General features: G+C 34.8%; 3 protein-coding genes and 1 long non-coding RNA gene across 4 annotated transcripts; 2 read left to right on the top strand and 2 right to left on the bottom strand.

Annotated features, from left to right (window-relative positions):
• Positions 1–7582: 7582 nt before the first annotated feature.
• LOC133788683 (uncharacterized) lies at positions 7583–8573 on the top strand. Its single transcript, XR_009873340.1, has 2 exons — positions 7583–8021; positions 8146–8573. It is a non-coding gene; the product is annotated as an uncharacterized LOC133788683 (long non-coding RNA).
• Positions 8574–10231: 1658 nt separating this feature from the next.
• LOC133792256 (uncharacterized) lies at positions 10232–10689 on the top strand. The gene is made up of 2 exons (XM_062230165.1): positions 10232–10372; positions 10444–10689. Exons 1-2 carry the CDS (start codon positions 10232–10234, stop codon positions 10687–10689), a joined length of 387 nt encoding a protein of 128 aa, XP_062086149.1.
• A 530-nt stretch (positions 10690–11219) lies between these two features.
• On the bottom strand, positions 11220–12669 carry LOC133792255 (uncharacterized). The gene is made up of 4 exons (XM_062230163.1): positions 11861–12669; positions 11587–11734; positions 11378–11500; positions 11220–11285 (listed from the first exon to the last, which is right to left on the bottom strand). The coding sequence occupies exons 1-4, from the start codon at positions 12667–12669 to the stop codon at positions 11220–11222; spliced, it is 1146 nt and encodes a 381-aa protein (XP_062086147.1).
• Positions 12670–16557: 3888 nt separating this feature from the next.
• Positions 16558–17085, bottom strand: LOC133792254 (transcription factor TCP8-like). The gene has a single exon (XM_062230162.1). The coding sequence runs from the start codon at positions 17083–17085 to the stop codon at positions 16558–16560; it is 528 nt and encodes a 175-aa protein (XP_062086146.1).
• Between the last annotated feature and the right edge of the window lie 5763 nt (positions 17086–22848).

Here is a 22848-nt window from a genome sequence, read left to right as displayed (position 1 = left end):
TTGTTGAGGCAGCTCGGGAGAAGCGAACTAATAAAAAACGATAAGCAGTACGCCACATGTTCACCATTCATTCAGGGAAACCTGGAACGATCCCCTAGACGAATAGCTCGAATTGATGGATCGTTTAGCTTATTATCAATTGGAACCATTGTGTAAACATGACATCAAAAGGCACGAGCTAGCACTACATTAAGCTCGTGGTACATCAGAGACCTGCACATACCCCAGGATCTTTACAAAGTCAACCACGCAATATAAACGTGCATATAACAGACATCACGTGTCTGTTTTATTCCCGAATTCCTGGATACGCAATATAAATGTGTGTGATCAGACATCCCACACCTGATTTAGGCCATGTGGCCCATCATCCATTTTTACCTACTGATTATACCACACTTCAATGTAAGGTTTAGATATTATTCATCAGTGTCACAGAGATGGCGTGAAGGATGAAAAGATCACGGGATGACCCCAAGGCCTACTCAGAGATCATTCTCCTATAAATACCAAAACCCTGGGTACTGCAAAGGGCTGGATTCTTCTTGCAAGGCAAATACTCTGTAAAAATAGCAAGAGAGAGAAACAGTAATAATATTGACTCGTGGACTAGGGGGATTTTAACCTCCGAACCACTTAAAAAAGAAGTGATCATTTTTCTTCTCTTGAGAATTGATCGCCAGCATCCTTGAGTATTATCATTTTCTTATTACGGTTTACCATTAAGTACTAATCCATCCTAGTCATTCATATAATTCACTGTTGGTGAAAAATCGCGTCAACATCAGGCATAATAACAACATCCAAAACCACCTCCCAAACTCATCAACCAATCACAACCAGCAAATTCACATATCACAAATAGCATACAACAAAAAAGGGGGCCATGCCCTAGCATCATGCATATATCAACTCATCCATCATGCTCTATATAAAATATTCAGGCAAGCAGGGCACTTTGACAAACAATCAAGCATATAATTCAATAATTACCAACCAACCCTGAGTTGAACTTGTCACTGGCAGCGAGCGTACATGTTCATTCAATCTCCACAAACCATAAACCTTGGCTCGCTCTGATACCAAGTTGTAACACCCTACTTCCTTAGATTCGTTACTAAGTGAGTTAAAAACGTGCCATTAGCTCGCTAATCGAGATTTTAAGTTAAAAGTGCAGCTAAACTGTAATAAAAGTCGTTTAAAGGCATTTGATATAAAAATGTGGTCATTCATTGAAAACGTAAAGAGTTATAAATTTGGGATCCCAAAATACTGTTAAGAAAATACTTTACATCTCAAAATACATTTATGGTCAACCTAAGCGACAAATCAACCAAATACATTACATCATCCAAAAATAACCTTGGTCGTGGTGGCCAGGCAGGCCGAACATGTACCCGTTGCTCCACGCTCTCCATACTCATGGTTGGTCGACCTTTCCCTTGCCCTTACCTGCACCATACAGCACCCGTGAGTCAAAGCTCAGGAAGAAAACTCAACACAAAATAGTTAACATATCCATATCTATTAACAACATATAACAAACAAGCCAACAGGCTAAATACATAGCGGCCATGCCGTCCCAGGTGCTTAACCAGGCCCTAGGTTCGCGGTCTTCACCGAGATGATGTCTCCAACATCCTAGGAGGGTCTCGCCCTAACAACCTACACTCCACGTGCTCAACGCCGATCCCGGCCCCTTGCCGTTCTCAGCCTTTGTCGTTCCCAGCCTTCGCCGTTCACTCACAAATAGGCATTACATAGCATAATATCAATAGATATTTAAACATATAGTAAACATAAACAATAGGGCTACGCCCTGCGATTCAATAAATAGGCCCACGCCCTGCAATACAAACAATAGGGCCACGCCCTGCTCTATGGGTACAATAGTTTTCTTACCTGTGTCCCAAGCTATCTGAGCACAGCCCTCTAACCCAAGCCTCGTTGAAAACCTAGTCACAACATATTCATAATAGCCATTCATCAAGTTCTAATCCAATAAATAACTTTGAAATATAATTCTAGCCTCTGGGACCTTGGATTCTACCAAATTGGGTGGTAAAATCCTTCCCGAGCCTTAACATTAGGGTTTCTGAAAAAACCTTCAAACAGCCAATATCTCGCATTTGAGCCGAGACCCAACCCCTTAAGGGCCACGACGCGCTCAAGTCAGAGGCAAAATGCCTCTTTGCTGAGGGACACGGGTCGCAACGCTCCAAACCCTGAGTCGCGGCACGCCTAGGCTAATAGGGTCTTTCCAGCCTCTTCAACACACATGGGTCGCGGCGACTGAAGAACAGGGACGCGGCCTGAGCCCCTAAACCCAGAACATCAAGCTATTTTTTACATTTTCCTCAAGCCTAAACCCCAATCACATACTTTAAACATCAATTAAACCCATAATTAAGCTTGGATTCCTTATTCACACACCCTAGACAATAGAACAAGTCCATAAACAACCCCATATACTCAGCAAACATCCAAGATCATACTTAATACCAATTTTCATGCAAGCTTATAACTCTAACATAATTCAATAAAATTTAACAGTTTCAATGGCTGAAATTCCTTACCTTGCTGATATCTTTACCCTTGAGCTAATTCCAACCACAACCAGCTTCCAATTTCTCTGAGAACTAAGCCTAGAATCCTCCAATTGATCCAAACCTTCAAACACCAAGGAAGAGAAAGGGAGAACCGAAGGAGGGAGAGAGAGAGTTGATGTTTATCCTTCACTTAAGTCTAGTGGTTTCTCAAACCATCTGAATGTATATTCAACCTTAGCAAAAGTCTAAAATTCCCCTTAAGTTATCTAAGTCCTTAAGTATCATTAAGGGCAATTTTGTCATTTTCCAAATCCCGCTAATTCCTCAAGTGTTCCTATAAATCCTCATTTAATCCCGACATGTCCAAATAATTACTAAATTACTACCTGTTACTCAATAAATCCCGAACACATATTACATTCCCAAAATACCCCTAGGTTTCTCCCGAGCTGGGTATTTGACCCCGTTGTGACTTTCTAGCTAAACTACACCCTAGGATCGTCTCGGATCGTGCATCACATATATATCACCACTCACTCATGGTATTAATCACAATATACACTTGATATTTTGTGTTTATATGTTGTATATATAAATATATTGTATATTTATATATATATATATTGGTTGCATGATTAATAGTATTGTATGATAATGTTTCTTGATTGTTTTCTTTGTCATATAAATTGTTTATATGATTATTGAAATTTTTTGCATATTGTTGTTGTGTTGTTTCATAAAAATAAAACAACAACAGGCCTACCATGCACAAGTTTTCGCTACGTGCTCTAATTGGTTTTCCTCTGCGTCCATGGGTTGAGGGTATTCCTCCTCATAATACTCGTCATCCATGCTGTCATATTCAACATTTTTCGTCGTAGTCCTCCACCATCTCAGGGAGGTCCTGCAGTGGTGGAAGGTTGGTTTCTCCTCCCTCAACTTCGGTAGGAGGAGTTGCATCGTCTGCTACGTTTCTCCGAGTGGTCACCGTGACTATGTTCTTCAAGCTTTCTTCAAACTCTCAATGAAAGCACCAAACTCTCAGGCGACGTTGTGGGAAATGTTGATTGTTGAGGGTACAAACTCAACAACACTAATCGAGGCTCACCAAAAGTTGTCAATTGATCATCTGGTGGCCCATACTCGTAGTGACTAACACCTGGTATCAACTCCAGGTCCGAGGACCAAAATCCTGGACTTGAGAGATGGGCGAGTGAAGAAAGCATCTCAGGACGTGGCCTCACCTTGAGACATCCTCGCCTCGAGGACAGGCCTAGGGGCGTGGCCTCACATGGAGACATTCGACTAGGAGATTGGCTCGGGACGTGGCCTCACCTTGAGACATCCTCACCTCGAGGGCAGACCTCGGGGCATGGCCTCACTTGGGGACATCTACGACTTGGCCAAACTGGATTTCCTAGAAGAGTTCACACTCTGAGAACTTCATGACTTGTCGCTAATTACTCCTAATTGACACGTGTCGGGTGGTGAAAACACGGACAATTAGAGCAATTTTAAAGTGTCACGTCAAAAAATAACAAAATAGATAGAGTGACTTAAAGCAATTTTATAATGCATCACCTCCTTGGGCCATTTTTCTTTAATTATTAATTAATAATCATAAATGTCAAAAAGAAGAATTAAAAAATATTAATTAATAATCATACATTTCAAATTACATAGATATTTTTGTTTTTTTTATCATAAATTTTCAAAAGAAGAATAAAAAAATTCTCTTTAAGTTTCTTTATTTTTTTTAAAAAAAATATAATAGATATTTTTGTTTTTTTATCATAAAATTTCAAATGAAGAATAAAAAAAAAAAAAAATAGATAGAGCAAGTTTAGAGTGTCAAATTACTTTCTTGGGCTCTCAAACTTACTTAGATATTTTTGTTTTTTTAATCATAAATTTTTTAAAAGAAGAATAAAAAAAACAAATTTAAAAGAAAGATAAAAAAAATGCTAATTAATAATCATAAATTTTTAAAAGAAAAATAAAAAAAATTCTTTTTACATCTTTTTAATTTTTGTTTTTAAATTAGGTAGATGTTTTTGTTTTTTTATCCTAAATTTTTAAAAGAAGAATGAAAAAAAAATATATAAAAAAAATTAAAATAGATAAAGTGATTTAAAATCATTTTAGAGTCTGGCGTTACTTTACTTTTTTTAGGTCTCACCATTTAGATAAGTATTGATTACTTTTTTAGATAATTAATTAATCATTAATTTTTTAATTAATTATGAATAATGTCATCCGTTAATACAGAACTATATATAGTATAGGTAATTAGGTATTTTTTATAAATACAAAATCGATATGAAAATTCTTTGAAAGAGTAATTGATGATGTAGAATGAACAAAAAACTAAAGATCCCACTAGAGCTGTAAATACGGGCCGGGCTTTTGAGCACGGCACGAAACCGGCACGAGCCCGGGAGGCACGAGCACGACACGACACGAAAAAATATGGGCTTGGGCCAGGCATGGCACGAAAAAATATGGGCTCGGGCCAGGCACGGCACGACACGGGCTTAGCACGGCATGGCACGACAAGCCCGAAGGCACGACACGAAAGCACGAACAAACTAGCCCGAAAGCACGACACGATAAAAAACTCGATATTTTGACATTAATAATCATAATAAATTTTTATTTGTCAATAATTAATAAATTAAAATGATAATATATGTCTTATTTTTTTCAATGTTTATATTTTTATAATTATATTAATTTATTTTAATATTTGTTAGATAAATTTTTAGCATTTATTAGGAGGTATTAAAATTCTAATAATTATCTTTGATATAATTTTGTGTAAAATATTGTTAAAAAGTATATAAAAATATCTAAAATTATAATTTAAACAAAGAAATGTATTTGGTTTGGTGGTAAGTCCATTGATGGTGAAAGAGGAGGTGGAGGGTTCAATTCTCCATCCTCACATTTTTTGGCAAAAAAAAAGTGGGCCTAAAAGTGGGCCCAAATTTGGGCCCGAATATAGAAAGTGGGCCTAAAAGTGGGCCGGCCCGAATAAGGAAAGTGGGCCGGCCCGACTTGGGCCCGGCACGAGCATGAGCACGGCACGACATGGGCCGGGCCCATGGGCCGTGCTGGGCCTACTCTTTCAAAAATGGGCCGGCACGAGCACGGCACGAATTGAATATGGGCCGGCACGAGCACGGGCACGAATTTACCGGAGGCACGAAAAATGTGGGCCGGGCGGCCCACATTTACAGCTCTAGATCCCACCTTATCACCTGTAGACATAGCCTTACATATAGATATATTTCTACCTAGATGAGAATATGATTTATTTTTCTTTTTTTGTTCTTTGAGTGCCGATTGTTACTCATTCGCACTCTCAGAGTAAAGGAGAAAAGGATTGAGTCAAAGAGGTACCATTTCTATCTGGTATTACAAGGAAAGAATCCTTATTTTATAAATTGAAATAAAAAATTCTGCCATTAATTCTTGGGAAATCTACAAAAATACACTAAAAGTTAAAAAAAATCTGAAAAATACGGTGCATTACAAAAATACAGAATTTTTGGATAAAAACACGGAATGGCAAAATTGTAAATATGGAGTGGCAAAATCATAAATAAAAGCTGTAAAATACAATTTTTTGTGATCAACGTTTACAAACTAGTAAATATCTGTTACAAGCTTGTAAGTATCTGTTACGTGTTTGTAAATAATATTTACAAAATCAGTTATAGAATTGTAGATTTTTTTTGTTTTTTTGTAGATAAAACTTACAAACAAATACGTATCTAAATTTTTTATTTTTGTAACAATAGTTTACAAATCTAGTTTTACAACTAAGAAAGATATTTTTGTAAATAACATTTACGAAAATATTTTATATTTAAGAAATCATAAACAAAATATACATAAAAATATTATACTTTTCAATATTGTATCAAAAAATTACATGAACCATCATATTTATGCTATACAACTTAAAAATACAAATTTAAGTTATTCATTATTTATAAAACACTTTATTAAATATATATTTATATGAAAAATGCGGTTACAGAGTGGTGAAATACAATATTTTTTAAAATAAATTTTACATTTTTGTGACAACAGTTTACAAAATTAATTTCACAACCAAAAAGTTTATTTTTGTAACTAACATTTACAAAAAATATATATAAATTTATTTAACATGATTGTTACAAAGATTTACAAAATTAATTTCTTAACTTTAAAAAATATTTTTCTAACAAAGCTTAAAACTTGGACTAGATTATGATTTTTGTTTAACATTCTGTATTGAGATTTGACTAGCTATGCTTTTAATAAATATATAATATTTTTAATTACTATTTCTTTTGCTACTATTAATATATGTTACAAAAGTTCATGACATCATCAAATAAGTACAAAACCATTTCATTTTTTTACAATTGAAGGCATATCTTAAAATTTTGTCTTTATTAATATAAGATGATGTGTCTAATTAATGTTGTAAATGTATATCGAAAATATATAAATTAAATAAAACAATAAATAATTTTGAAACTTTTATATTGATTTTACTTTTCTCAATAAAAAGAATGATTTGACAAAAAATATTAAATAAATAAATGTAGAATATCATGCAATTTGACAATAAATATATTTATATATATATGTATGTATAAAATGTTAATTTGACTAAAGCAAAATGTTGACTTAAATCTACAGGTATAGTGCACAGAAGAATATCAACTAAAGATAACAAAATATTTCGTACACGGAAAAGGCCGTAATTTTGTAATTTATATCATTTTCCGTATAAAACAATTTTTTTTTAAATTATCGTATAAAATGTAATTTTCCCTTAATTCTTTTAATTAATTATTATTAATAATATGATAAATATCATTTGGACTCAGTGTTTTACAAAAATTACCGATTGGATTATATATTTTGTTAAATAACAATTTAGACTCTATATTTTACAAAATGAAACAAAAAATACCTTCGATGAGATTTTAGTGAAACGTATTTTTAAATATAACCAAAATATCCCTAATTTTAATAAGTTAAGAGTTAATTAAATAATTAAAAATAAATTTTAAAATAGATAATATATAGAATTTATTTTAAAATAGATTCTTTTTAAAAAGAAAGTAAAAAAGCATTAATTTATTCTTTTCTCTCCGTCCTCTCCTCTCCTTCCGACATCTTCTTCTTCTTCTTTGATTTTCCAGGTGACTTGCAAGAAACCACCTCCCGTTGACTACATACGCAACACCAACCACCTCTGTCGATGACACATGCAAACCCTGCAGTTTGGAAGCTCTCATCGACACCTCTGTTGACGACGCGTCGTTCCAGTTCTGGGTCTGTGTCGTCGTCGAGCCCCCAGACCGATCCCCAGCATCGTTTCCTTCCACTCAGCCGAGCGCCTGTGCTTGCCCATTGTCGTCGCCTGTGCTTGCCTCTGGGGTCATCTGTTCTTCTACATCTTCATGGGTCTTTGTCTTTCTTTTTCCTTTTCTTACTTGTTTCCTTTGTCTTTGTGTAGAAAGTGAGATCCATTTCTCTCAATTTTTGGCAATTGTATATTCTGATTATACTGATTATTCTACTTCTCTAGGGTGGGTGAATAAAACGTCAAAAGTAAAAAATTGAAGAACAGGATGACGAGACGTATAAAACGTCGGCTAGGCAAAGATCGGCTCTCAGAAAAGCGCTCAGAGCAGAGCTTGTGACGGGCTAGGAAAAACGTCGACGGAGCTCGAACGGGGCTAGGCAAACGAAAGATGAGATGGGCAACACTGATTTGGGTTTCTGAACAATGATGGAGGATGTTGATGAGCGGGTTTGATGTTCAAATCTGCCTGAGTTTTTTTCTTCTCTTTTCTCAGAATTTTTTTTTTTTTGATCTGGCGATGTTTGAATGTTTCTTAATCTGCCTGAGATTGTTCTATTCTTGGTTTTGTTTTAAAAAATTGTTTGTAAATCTGTAATGAATTTGAGTTGAATATTGTATGTAAATTTGGAATAGATTTTTTTCTTGAAGAATGTGAACAGTTTATCAAATTCTGGGGATTTAGTGTTCGATTGGTTGGTATAGTACGTGAAGAAACATTAGGGATTCGATTTAGGATTCAATTTTTTAGCTAGTGTAGTTTATTGGTTTATGAAGTTTGCTTTAACTTTTGGTTATAATGGGTTTTTTATTTTATTAAAATTTTAAATCAATTTAAAAATATGTTAACAATTATATTTATTATTAAATATATTTCTTTATATATTTAAATCATTAATTAATAAAATATGAGGATATTTTGGTCGTATTTAAAAAAAAGTTTGACCAAAAAATATTTTGTTCAATTTTGCAAAACGAATGGTGCAAATTGTCATTTAACAAAACATATAATCCAATAGGTAATATTTGAAAATCACAGGTACAAAATAGTATTTACCCTTCGTAATACCACCCTTTTAAAAATAACTATTTATGGTACATGTAATTAGATATTTTATAAATATAAAATAAGTACAAAATTTCTTTAAAGAATAGATTTTAAAAAATCAACATAATGTAAAGGGTTATTTTCAGCTGCGATTCTCATTATTTACACTTTGTAACACTTAGGTCCCACAAATTGATTTTGTATCAGTTAGGTCCCTAAATGTTATTTTTGTTTATTTTTTTTCTTTGAGAATACATAAAAGAATATAGAATAAATGGTGAATCATTCTTAAAATATTTCGACATTTAATTTATGACAATAACAAATATGACATGACAAAAAAATATTTTCATGCATTTTTTAAAATATTTAATATTTTTCAAAATTAAATTAATGTTTTATTAAAAATTATATTCTTACCTACATCGTTGTTTTATAATTAATATTAATAACTATGTTATCTCAATTATCTTGATATTATTATTTTTTATTATGTTTATTATTTTTTATTTCATACATTCTTTTTAAAACATAATAATAGTGTATATAAAGTTATTTATGTGCATATAAAACCATTAAATATTTTTAAAATGTCATGAAAATATATATTTTTTTAATATCATGTTTGGTATTATTATAAATTAAGTAGTCCAATTTTTTTAAGATTAATTCACCATTTTTTATATTTTATTTATGTATTTTGAAAGAAAAAAAGAAATAAAAATAGCATTTAGGAACCTAAATGATATGATTTGAAAAGAATAGGGACCTAACTAATACAAAATCAACTTTCAGGACCTAAGTGTTACAAAATGTAAAGAATGAGGGCTGTAGCTAAAAAAAAAACCCTAATGTGAAACCTAAAAATCTTAAGATACCACCTCAACACCTATATCTAGATTATAAGACATTTTATACAAAATTTATGAAAAAGTCATTAATTTTTTGAATAAATAGCATTTTTGCCCCCCGAACTATGACCTCTGTATGAAAGTGCCCCTCAAATGATTCGCGATGTTTTAAATTCCCCCCGAACTTTCTACATTAGTAATTTATGGGCATTCCGTTGCATTCCATTCAGTTATGCCGTTTACTTGGTGATGTGGCATAATACGTGTATAGTGGTTGAAAAATTGAAAGTAAAATTAATACACCTAAGCCTACCATTATTTTCTTTCCTCTTCCCTCTTCTTCACGATTTTTTTCTCTTCAAACCCTAGGTTTAATTATCCCTTCTGCACTTGTGTTCATCAAGCATCATAAATGGCATATTCTAGGGGAAAAAGGTATGGAGAAGTTCAAGGAAGTCCCCCTCTTTGTCGTTGTGGATGTGAGGCCATACTAGGCATAACGTGGACTGTATACAATTCCGAGAGAAGATTTTATGGCTGCCCAAGATACAAGGTTTGTTGTTTCAATTATTTTTCTTGATTATGAATGGCTTAAACTCCTCTAACTCTGTATTTTATTTACAGAGAAATGAGAGAGATGGTTGTGGCTTTATTCATTGGATAGACCCTCCTAGTGGTGAAAGACATAATTGTGATAATGAGTTGTTTAAAAGAGTAGAGGAGATCGAAGACAATCTTTTGCAACAACAGATTTTTGTTGAGAAAAGAGATGAGCAAGTTGGAAATTTTTTTATGTTGATGGAGGATGTCAAAACTGGTCTCTGTATTTTTGTTGTACTTTTATCTTTTGTTTTGTACTTGGCATTATGATAAAATGTAATTGTTGTGTTGTTGCTTTAACTGAAAAAAATGTAACTGTGTTGAAGAAATGAAGCAAAACATCATTTACGGTATATGTATTTGATTGGATCTTATGTATTTGGCAGCATATATATTTGTGATGTATTTTTATTGATTCTGAGATATCTAGTAGCATATATAGTTGCTTAATTGTAATGAAATTTGATTGAAAAAAGGTTTCCAATAGCATAATACACCAGAAAAATAATATAAAAAGTGAGCCAACATTTTCATTCAGTAAACTAGTATCTGGTGTACAAAACGTGATCCTAAATCAGATATACAACCTTGCTCAAGTACATTGGTGATTTACAACCTTGCTCAAGTACATTAGTGATCCTAAAACAAATTTACAACCTTGCTCAAATACATTGAAATGGTATTCAGTGAGCATGGGACTAATAAAAAAACAGAGACAAAAGCAGACATAGCAATTGACTTTCAGCTCCAAACTTATCCAATACACTGCTTGTCAATCAAAAAATCAGATACCGCCTTGACTAAATATGTTTGGTCCTTGTTGCAACTGTGGTGCTACCTTGCCAGGGTGGGTTGAATGGAACTTGCTACAAAATAAGATAGACGAATCAGGTAGCTTAAATGATAAAACCCAGATAACAGAAATCAGTGAGCATTATTTGAAGTTATTAGGAGATACTTGAGATGGTGGCATTATTCCTTGTAGAGCACTTAGATTTGTTGCTGAACTCACAGAAGCATTTTCTGGCTGACTGCTATTTCTAGCATAAGTACCAGGATCAGCTGGGGGGTTGTCTTTTCCCTGCCAAAACAAATCTTTTTTATCAATAAAAAAACAAGCAAACATTATCCTTCAAACCAGATGCAAATAATACAATAGTAACTTACCGAATTGAGGTTGTTTCTAACACAAGTTTTGAAGTTGTGGCCCATTGCACCACAGCCAGAACATCTCATTCTCACATATCTTCGTTTCAATTTCTTGGCTGTTGGTGGAGCAAACTCATCAAGTTCAACTCTTCTGCTTTTCTTAGGCCTAGCAGGTTGAGTCTTCCCAATTGGCTAAATCATTCCAACCTTGCCACTTCTAGGCCACTCATCTTGATTCCTAATTGGAAAAATTTGCTGAGAGTATGCCTTCATATAATATTCCTTGGTATACCATTTGGAGACATATGTCACTGGATCCTCTCTTTTATGCAAAATAGCAGCAACAGCATGGCTACATGGAATACCAGTGAGTTCCCATCTTCTACAAGAGCAGACCCAATTTGCTAAATCGGCAGAGTACATGCCCCCGTACATGTTCATCACCTGGTACATAAATTCACTCCCTTTGGTGGGAATGTGACTTCCAGCTTCTACCTTGTTCTTTTCAAGAACAGTTGCGACCCTTAGTGCAATGCTAGACTCCCACATTATAACGGAATGCCTATTTTTAGTGAGCCTTTGCATCATGTACATCCTAATACGCTCCAACATCGACAATATTGGTCTATCTCTGGCTGCCAATATTGACTTTGTACCATTGAATCCCTCACACATGTTATTTACAAGTATATCACACTTAGGTTGAGTCCTAAAGTGTGATCTACTCCAATGATGTGGACCTGCAGCCAATAACCAGTTGTATGCTTCCTCATTAATTGATTTGATCTCCAACATCACAGCTTCGAATCTCCTAATAGTTACCTCTCTTGCAGCTTTCCATAAAAGGTCTTTCAAGGTTTTATCCCTGAAAATTTTGCTGAAATTCTTCTCTAGATGCCTTGCACAATGCCTGTGCTCGGCCTCAGGTACACCCTCATCCCACAAACCCTTCAAGGCTTGCTCTAAACCTTTTTTCTTGTCTGCAATAAAGCTCCAATGGTTTGAGTTTTCAATTTTGAAGTCCACATTCAATAGGTCCAGAAACCAGCTCCATGAATCCTTATTTTCTATCTCAACAACAGCAAATGCTATAGGATACATTTGGTTATTCCCATCTATTCCAACTGCTGTTAAAAGTTGTCCTGGATGTACACCCTTTAATGTGGCAGCCATCCAATCCAATTAAAGGTCTACAACCCTCATTGAAACATGCTTTTAATCCAGCATAGCAAATATACATCTTCTTGAAACGTGGCTTACCATTCTCACCAACTTCTGTCAAAAACTCAATAGTTGAACCCTTATTGGTCCACTTAATCTCCTCTGCATAATCCCAAAGAGAAGCATACTGCTCTTCATAGCTCCCTTCAATTGCTCTAGTTGCCATCAGCCGAGCTCTATAAGCTTTGTCCCGTGTAATCTCAATGACATTGTCCTTACTAACCTTGTGCATGAAAGAAGAGATTCCCCACTTGTCATTCATCTTGAACTCATTCATGTACTTCCGACTCAACCATCTAGAAGTTGCAAATCTATTTGTATTCTTTCTAGTACATTTGTGTTCATCATTATAAGTTTTGATGACAAATGTGGTGGTGTCATCAATCTTCGATGCAAAACAAACCCATGAACAGCCAACACCTTTACATTGAGCCCTAATCCTATGAGGGTCATTCTTCTTTAAAAAAATGTCCTTTCCATTTTGGATTGCATACTCCTTAATTGCTTGCTTAAAAACTGCCCCATTTGGAAATGATAACCCGAGCTTGAACACTGGTTTTTCCATGTCAATTGAAGCCCTAAACTGAGGAAGCTCTGGCAGCTTGGTTTTTTTGTACATTTTTTTTGGTTTGTGGATCCCCTCAATCTCCTCATCATTCTCATCTTCATCCTCACTTGAACTATCTTGTGGAACAAAGTTACTGTCAGAATCTTGTATACCCACATCTCCTATGTCAATGTATATAGGCTTTTTCCCTAATCCTTTCAAGTGGTTTTCAGCTGTCTCCCCCACATCTAAGTCATCTTCACTTTGTGCATACTTTGGATCTACATCATAATCGTTGTCTTCACTTGAGTATTCATTTTCAATCGCATTTTTCTCATCCAAAACAGGCCCAAATTTGGTCACATCCTCATCCAAAATAGGCCCATGTTCAGTCTTATCCTCATCCAAAACAGGCCCAGATTCAGTGACATCCTCATCCAAATCAGGCCCACTTACATCTCCCAAACCAGGCTTACTTCCACATGCATCTTCATTCAATATAGCCCCATCAGATTGTGTTGTTATTTCCTCACCTAAATTTGTTTCAACATCTCCAATCACATTAACCCGAGTATCATTTTCAGCACCTAAAACAGTTTCAACATAATCATTCACCCCATTTCTAGCATCATTTTGAGCACCTAAATCAATTTCAACATCCTCATTCACACCAGTTACTACTGAAGCTTGAGTTTCAGTCACTTCTTGTTGACAAAAAAAATATTCCACAACATTGCATCTCTTCACACAATCCCCAATCTTCTCAAGTAAAACTACATCACTAGTTACACATTCCATTAACACACTACCTTCCCACTTAAAATAAAAAGCAATCTCCTCTGGATTTGTGAAACCTAAATCTCTAGCAATCCCATATAGCTCAAACATACTCATGTTATCCACATCTTGGAAATGTATTAAATTAGTAACCCCACCAAGGTAGGTTGGAATATTACCTACATGCTACCTTTAGAGTGAAGATTCCTGAATTTGGGTCTGCAAAATACAACAACATTTAATGTGACAATTTTAGATAAATAAAAGACATTTAATGTGACAATTACTGAATAACTAAAGTTTGGGTGGTCCCAAAATATGCTTTCAAACCTACTTTTAGTACTTGTTATCAAGCAAACTAAAACACACACACGCACCAATACACAACAGACCCCACGCACCCCACACACCCCAATCGACATAACAAACCACTACGGAAAACTCCAAAAACACTATCTAAGATTCCTTTGACCAAACCCATTTTGTACAACAAAAAAAACCTCATTTTGTGAGGACAAAGCTTTGCAATATTCATTATTTCCTCTCCATCCCAAAAACTGACCCAATACAAAATCAAAAAGAATAAAAAGTAAACATTAAATACTCACCGTAAAAGGGAATCTCGTTCTCATTCCTACACTCCTTTGGGTGTCATTTTTTTTTTCTTAACGCTCTGGTTTTCTTCTTCCCCATCACCGTCGACAGAGGCTTCAGATTCAATCCTTCAACTTCAGATTCAATCCTTTGGCTTCAGATTCACTCTTTCGGATTCATTTTTCTTCACTCTCCAAAAAAAAGCCCTAAAATTGCCCCCAAACTAATCAGATCAATCCACGAAAACCCCTTAGAGTCTTACTACCTTCCTTCGTTGTTCTCATGGTAGTTTCAATGGCAGTAATGACGTGTAATGCCAAATAATCCTCTATATTACCACATCAGCCCATATATTGCCATATCATGCAGCATATCTTATGTGTTATGACACATCATCATAAATTGTAAAAAAACTAACAGAATGCCCATAAATTACTAACGTTAAAAGTTTGGGGGGAATTTAAAATATCGCGAATCATTCGGGGGCACTTTCATATAGAGGTCATAGTCCGGGGGGCAAAAATGCTATTTATTCTAATTTTTCTTAAAAAAAATAATTAGTATTTTTGTCCCCCGAACTTATAACACTACCACATTGTGCTCTGTAAAATATACAGATGGTTAAAAACTCCTCCTGAACTTTTTAATTTACAGAAACATAGTCCTTATGTTAGCTTTCATTCTATTTTTCTGTTTAAACGCTGATGTGGCATTGCCACGACAATCCCATGTGTAGAATAATTAACATTTTTGCCCTTGAACTTTGATTACTACCTAATTATACATTTTTTTTATTAAAAAAACAATCTAAAATAAAAAAAAAACCTATTTTTTTATTAATTTTTATAAAAATAATTCAAATCTTAAGAAATTCAATAAAATTCATTCAAACTCTAATTAAATCTTTAAAATTAACTCTAAATATTAAAAAAAATCAAATATGAATAAAATAAACAAATTAAATATAAATAAAATCTTAATTAATTCAATAAACTCATATTAGCAACCTATTTATTTTTGTTATAAATTAAAATGAAACAATTCCTTCATGTTGGGTATTGAGTTGCACGACTCCAATGGTTTCATTTGTTATAATTTTTTTTTTTTGTAAAAGAAAGAAGATATACATAATTTTATTTGAATTTGAATGTATATTTTTGTTGATATTTAGGTTTTAGTTTCATTTAACTTTGAATTTTTATATATTAAATTATTTTAACTTTGCACTAATACTAAGATCTTTTCAAAGATTTAACTTTTTCTTAATGTTAATGTTTTAATTTTAATTTTATTTTGATTTTAATTTTTGAATTATTTTTAAAAAATCATTAGTTTTGAATTAATTTTTAAAGAATTAATACAAAAAATATAATTTTTTATTTTTAATTAATTTTTCTAATAAAAATAATATGATTTGATAATAGCCAAAATTCAGGGTAAAAATATTAATTATTCTACATGTCCCAATACTGTTTCAGAATTTCCAATGCAACTTCAGCTTTTAAACCACAAAATGAAATGGAATCTAATGGAAGAATTATGTTTGTGTAAATAATATAATTTATAGAGAGATTTTATCCAGTGAACACGATTTGATAGTGTCATACTAAACTTTGAGTGAATTACTGGTGTGGTTGGTTCGATTCAATGTTAATTATTGATTAAGAAAGAGTATAATGTCAGTAGATTTTGAGCAAGGAAAAAGCTAAATAATTGAAAAATATTACTTCTCAAAAACAAAGTAAAAAGGCCAATTATGCCATCATCCCACATAACAAAATGATTGTTCAGATTTCCCTAAGAAAAAACACCTCTAAAGTTTCGAACATTATTTCTTCTCTGTGGCCTCTTTACATATTCGCCATCTTCTCACCAGTCTCCTCCTCCGTCTCCTCGGCCATCAACAGTGGTTGCAGAATCCCCATCTCATTGCCCGGAAAGTCCAAATCAAAGTTGGTCAAAAGATGATCAATCTCGAACGCCGGCGCCTGCTGAACCCTCGGAAGCCCACTGTACTCGTTCTTAACCAAATCGATGCCAACCAAACTACTGTCTATGTCATGAGGAACCGGACTAGAAGCATTTTTTGCGTTGGTATCGCCATCGTTCCCTATCGCTGCCCCGGCGTGCTCTAGCAGCCACGCGATGGTCTGGCCTTCAGTTTTGTGACCCAGCTCACGAGTGAGCTGAAACACACGCGCCGCGCATGCCGCCGGGAGGCGGATCCTGCAGTCTCGGCCGTCGATCTTCGTGTGGCGGTCTTTCCCGGCTTTCACTGAAGAAGGGTCGAGATGCTTTTTTGTTGAGGCGTTTTGTCGAACAGGTTTCTGACGTTCTTTCATTCCCGAATTGTGATCCATTTTCTTCGAGGAACCCATTACAGTGACGCAAAACTATAATCAGTAAGCCTATGCGTATACATATACATAAAAATTCATATATATATATGCATATAGTTGTTTTTTTATTCAAATATGTGCATGCGTTTTGCCTAGTGTCAAAGAGAGAAGGAGAAATGTTTGTTTGTATGTATGGCAAGTAAGTCAACAAAAAGAAGACGAGTCAAAGTTTTGTTGTAATTTATTTTTGGGATTCTTTACTATGTAAAGATTTTAAATGCTTGACTATTCCTGAAAAAAAAAAATACTTGACTACACGTAACGCCCATGAGCTTTTATGAAATTTAATTATTTTCTTCAAGTGTTTTAATGACTAGTTTGAGAAAACGACAATGCATGAGTTGTGGTAAATAATTAGTGGATTCTATTTCAGTTTTGTTGGACTTTCCTATGCAAATTAATATGGTCTCCTACAATTTCATCATCAATTATTGATACTATCATATTATACCTCATATTATACTCGTGTTATGATTTACATAAAATAATTAATATTTTTGTCTCTTAAATTTTGACAACTACCAATTTGTAACACTTTTAATTATAATAATTTTAAAATTAATTTTTCTATTAATTCTTAAAAATATTTAAGAAAAATTATTATAAAAATTCTATAAAATACTAAAATTATTTAAAATTCCTTTAAAATACATTTAAGTTTAAAATTAATTAAAAAAAAACTAAATTGTTACAATTAAAAATAAACATATTCCCTTCTTTTTTATTAATTTTTCTAATTACTTTCTATTCTCTCATTTTTGCCCCCAAAATCATTTTAAAAATTAAATATATATAAAATATACTAATTTTAAAAGAAATATATAAAACTTAATTAATTAACAATATTTGGCAAAATAAAAGAATAGAAATTAATTAGAAAAATATATTAGTAAAAAATAAAGAAGAAGAAGATAATATGTTTTTTTTTTATTTGTAACAATTTAGTTTTTCTTTTAAAAAAATATTTTCAAACTTAAACGTATTTAAAATTAATTTTAAATAATTTTAGTCTTTTATTGAATTTTTTTAATAATTTTTCTTTAATTTTTTAAGAACTAATAGAAAAATAAATTTTTATAATTAAATGGGGCACAATTTGGTAGTTGTCAAAGTTTGAGGGGCACAAATCTTAATTATTTTATGCAAATTGTAACAAGTGGCACGATCTGATAGTATCAATAATTTATGAGGAAATTTTAACTAATCGTATATTTTAAGGGGCACAATATAATAATGTCAAAAGTTCAGGGACAAAAATACTATTTATTCTTTTTTGTTAAGGGCTTTAACATTATTGTATGCCCCTAAGTTTGTTTATGGTTATTTGATGAATTGGTCTCTCGAATTTTTTTGTTTGTAATTAAATTATTAAATTTTAAAAACAATAATATAGTGTTTATTATTATGATTTTTTTTTATAAAATACTTATTTTTAAGGGATAAATTGATATTACCTTATATATTATATAATACAATCTAATTATAGAGAAATTTAAAATTTTAGTAATTTGCCTAAAACTATCCATCAGAATTGCCACTGTCTTAATTCAAGGACTTGCTTTATATTCAATCTAATATGCAAAGTGTGGATATCAGCACTCATGCATAATAGATTGGATTAAAATTCTAAAACCCACACTGTTATACCCAAAAATTGGAGAATGCATCCTAGGAGGCTAAGGAGAATGCATTCTAGGAGAGCTAAGGGGAGTGGTCTTAGGAGACCCCAAGGAGGATGTGGTCCTAGGAGACCTCAAGGGAGTGGTCTTAGGAGACCCCAAGGAGAAAGTGGTCTTAGGAGACCCCAAGGAAGATGTGGTCCTAAGAGACCCCAAGGGTGTGTAGGAGGCAAGCCTCCCAAGGTTTCCTAAGTGTTGGCTCGAACGTGTCCAAGGTAAGTAGCTAAGGAGGAGGAGTCTCATGCAAGAGGAAGGAGACTTAGATTTTGATAAGGAGAGCCTATACAATGTTCGATCGGACATGTTTGGGAGATGCTAGAGGAGAATTCCTTGATCTTGTCCAAGGTGAGATGTTATGGAGGAGGTTGCCTCAATGTTGTCCAAGGTGAGGTGCCAAGGAGGTTGCCTCAATGTTGTCCAAGGTGAGATGTCATGGAGGAGGTTTCCTCAATGTTGTCCAAGGTGAGGTGCCAAGGAGGTTGCCTCGGACCACCTTGGTCCGAGGAGAAGCCAAGGAGATTGGTTCAAGGAGGAACATGGCATGCTAGAGGAGAGTGCCATGTTAGAGGAGAGAAGTGCATGTCCTACCACCATGCACGTTCAACCCACGAAAACATGTCCTACCACCATGCATGTCCTACCACCATGCACGTCCGACCAACACTTGCATGAGTGGTCAGTAGGAGGTGGATCAACTAGCTAGAGGAGACTAAGTCAAGATTCCCAGAGACAGCTTCAACAACATACGCGGGAATCTCTCATTCTTCCCACAAATGGGGGGTTTGTTACATTTCGAATTTTGAATGTTTAAATGTAATAAATATAATAAAATATCCCTATCATAAAGGGATATCAGTTGAGGATCCCAGGCCTATAAATAGAGAGCTTATGGGATGAGAGAGGGGTCTTTGAGCTGCTTCTTTCTAGAGAGAGAAAATTGGGACTGTCTATTCTAGAGAGAGAAAGTGCTGAAATAAGAGAGAATTCTTGTCTTTTTGCAATCTGTACTGAAGAAACTCAGTTGGATCAGTCCATCTGATCTTGAGTACGGATCTATAAATCACAACTCTAAGTGGATTAGGCTATTACCGACAATCGGGGCTGAACCACTATAAAAATCTTCTGTGTTATTTACTTTTCTTGTTTATACCGTCTGTTGTCGTTTTTATTTCTCTTGAAGGCTTGTCGTTATTGACGTTCTCACATCGTTGGCTAAAAACGCAGTCAACACACACTTATATAGATTAGATACACTTTTGTTAACATGCTAAAGTGAAAAATGGAGGAGAGTAGAAATGAAGAAGATGCAATGGAGAGAAGTGACTCTTTGGAATTCTTTAGTTTTTTTTTTTTTTTTTGGAAAACAAGTTGTTGGATCCCCTTTACCGGCACTATTCTCTCTTACATATAGGAGGACGACTTTTCTAGTGAGTTATAATAAGGGAAATTTCACTCTTTATGTTTAATAGTTTCTACTATTACCAAAAAATACCACCACTATTAACTCTTTCATTTTGATGCTAAACATTGTCCATCTACCCAAAATACCCCTTCCATTTTTTCACCCAAAATTTTTAACATCTCATTTCTCTCTCTACACTCTCAATTTCTCTCTCTCTCTCTCTCACTCCCTCACAAGAAACCCCAAAATCCCACCAAACCCAACCCCCGTTGATCATCTTAGGCGACCCACCTCCCCCATCTCACTTAACTCTGTTGACCTCCATCTACCCGAGACCCATGGCAACACATTCATTTCGAACCCGAGACCCACAATGACATATTCCTTTTGAACCTGAGACCGACGGTGTCGATTTCCTCCCACAACGACAATCAAATATTAGATCTTAAACCCAACTCCATTTTTAAGTGAAATGCATGTTGAATCTGTGGTTTTTTTTTTTTTTTTTGGTTTGAACCAGTGGCTCGATAGGCTTGATGGTAGCTCAATAGTAAGCTTGATAGGGTAGTATGAATGTGTCGATATGAGCTTGATAGGCTTGATGGGGTGTATGGTTAAGCTCGATAGTAGCTCGATGGGGTATATGGTTAGGCTCGATAGGACAGTAATTGGTTAGGCTCGATGGGGTCTATGGTTAGGCTCGATAAGCTCGATAGGAGCTCGATAGGGTATATGGTTATGCTCAATAGGACAGTAATTGGTTAGGCTCGATGGGGTCTATGATTAGACTGGACAGGATCGATAGGATATTGATATGAGCTCGATAGAACATTAATTGGTTTGGCTTGATGGGGTTTATGGTTAAGCTCGATAGGCTCAATAGGAGCTCGATGGTTCTGATTAAGGCGGGTTATGATTTTTCTCGAACTTAGCTCAATATGAGCTCGATAGTAATACTCGATAAGCTTGACATGGCTCGATGGTGGCACGATGGCAGTGTTTACTTCAATTTTGCTATGAATTTTTTTGACAATTTTTGCCCGATTCTGTTTAACTTTCTATTTTCTAACTAACTATTTTCATGTGTTGATGAAGATGTCGAAGTTGATTGTTCTGTTTGAAGAACACTTTCCTGGACGAGTCACATATAGGGTTGGTAGGAATTTGGATGATAATAAGAAAAGGTTTGTGGAGCTCGAGCTGATAGAAATGGCTAAGGAATCTCCTTTCAAGCAGTTCTTCTTGGCTTCCGAGTTTCATTTCGCAGGAGTTTTGGTGCAACAACTGATGTTGAGGAAAATATCAAGTTGAAAAGAAGATGAGGTGCATTTATTTTCAAGCTCGAAGTCTTGTAGATTCGGTGTGGGAGAGTTTGCTCTGGTGACGAGGTTGAATTTCAATTCTGCACCATCATAAGCAGAGTTGGATGAGTGTCTAACCAGTGACTGCTTGATAAAGGAGTATTTCAATGATGTTGAGAAAGTAAAGCTCCTACAGTTGGTGAATGCTTTCAAAACTTGTATTGTGGTCGAAGGTGTGTACAAGTTGAGTCTCTGTTTGTTGGTTGAGGGGGTTCTAAATGCCATAGAGGGAAAGTTGAATATATGGCGAGATTTACTGAAGATGGTTGAGAACATGGACTACTTCTTCAACTATCCATGGGGTAAGTTCTCTTACAAAAGGCTTTTAAATTCTTGTAAGAAGGACATGCAGCGCCAGAAAGCTAACTATGAAAAGATGAAGGATGTCAAGGTGCAACATGGGTTGAAGTACAATTTTTATGGTTATGCCCCATCGTTACATTATTGATCATATAAGGCCATTTAGCAGCTTACGACAGAGTTTTTTGTGAGCTCAATAAATATGGTCCCGAAAATGCTTAGTTGGTCGCACCGAAAGAATAAGGATTTCACCAAGGCTGTCCTGTCACCGATGTTATCAAAGGGCACTGTAAGTTATATTTGAATGAAGTTAATCAGTTATTTGAATTAAATCAATGTTTTATGTTGTTTGTAGTTGATCGTCATTCCGTTGTTGAAGCCCCACCATCAGAGGTCGATTACTACAACTCCTTGACTCCGGGAGATGTTCCCCTGTATTTCGGGCTTGGCCAGGATCTCGAGGAGTTTGATGGGGAGGAGGAGGCGGCCATGGATTTTGAGAAAGTGGTCGAGATAGCTTCTCAGGTTGCCTAGGCATCAAAGATTTTGATGATGTTGTCCTTAAGGCGGAGGAGGTTGCAGGTCCCACCCCTCTCGCTGCCCCAATTGGACTTGTCCACATCGGTTCTATGTGAATTTTAGCCAATTCTTTCTTACCACAAGGAAAGTAATTTACTTAAAAAAGTGAATTTCGTCTCATTGGGCTCTATATCTAGGATAAGCATTCGATTGTTCTAGCAGAACTAAATCCCCTTTCATTTCCCAGCCCCAGCCACAACCCCCATTCTAGCTGATATCAAAGAGTTGATGCAATAGTTGGAGAGAGTCGAGGGTTGACAGGAGACCCTCCTGGAGAACCAGTCAGTGATCATGGACGCAGTCATTCAGATCCTTACATTTATTAAGGAGAGACCAAGGGACTCCGGGGCAGATTCAGACTCAGAGTCACTGGATATTCAAGATGACTTTGAACTTAATCCATCCATGCTGCGACTCCAGG

Source organism: Humulus lupulus, chromosome 7, assembly GCF_963169125.1.
Source record: "Humulus lupulus chromosome 7, drHumLupu1.1, whole genome shotgun sequence".
In the NCBI taxonomy this organism is placed as follows: domain Eukaryota; kingdom Viridiplantae; phylum Streptophyta; class Magnoliopsida; order Rosales; family Cannabaceae; genus Humulus; species Humulus lupulus.
This window is presented reverse-complemented; position numbering and strand designations above follow the sequence as displayed.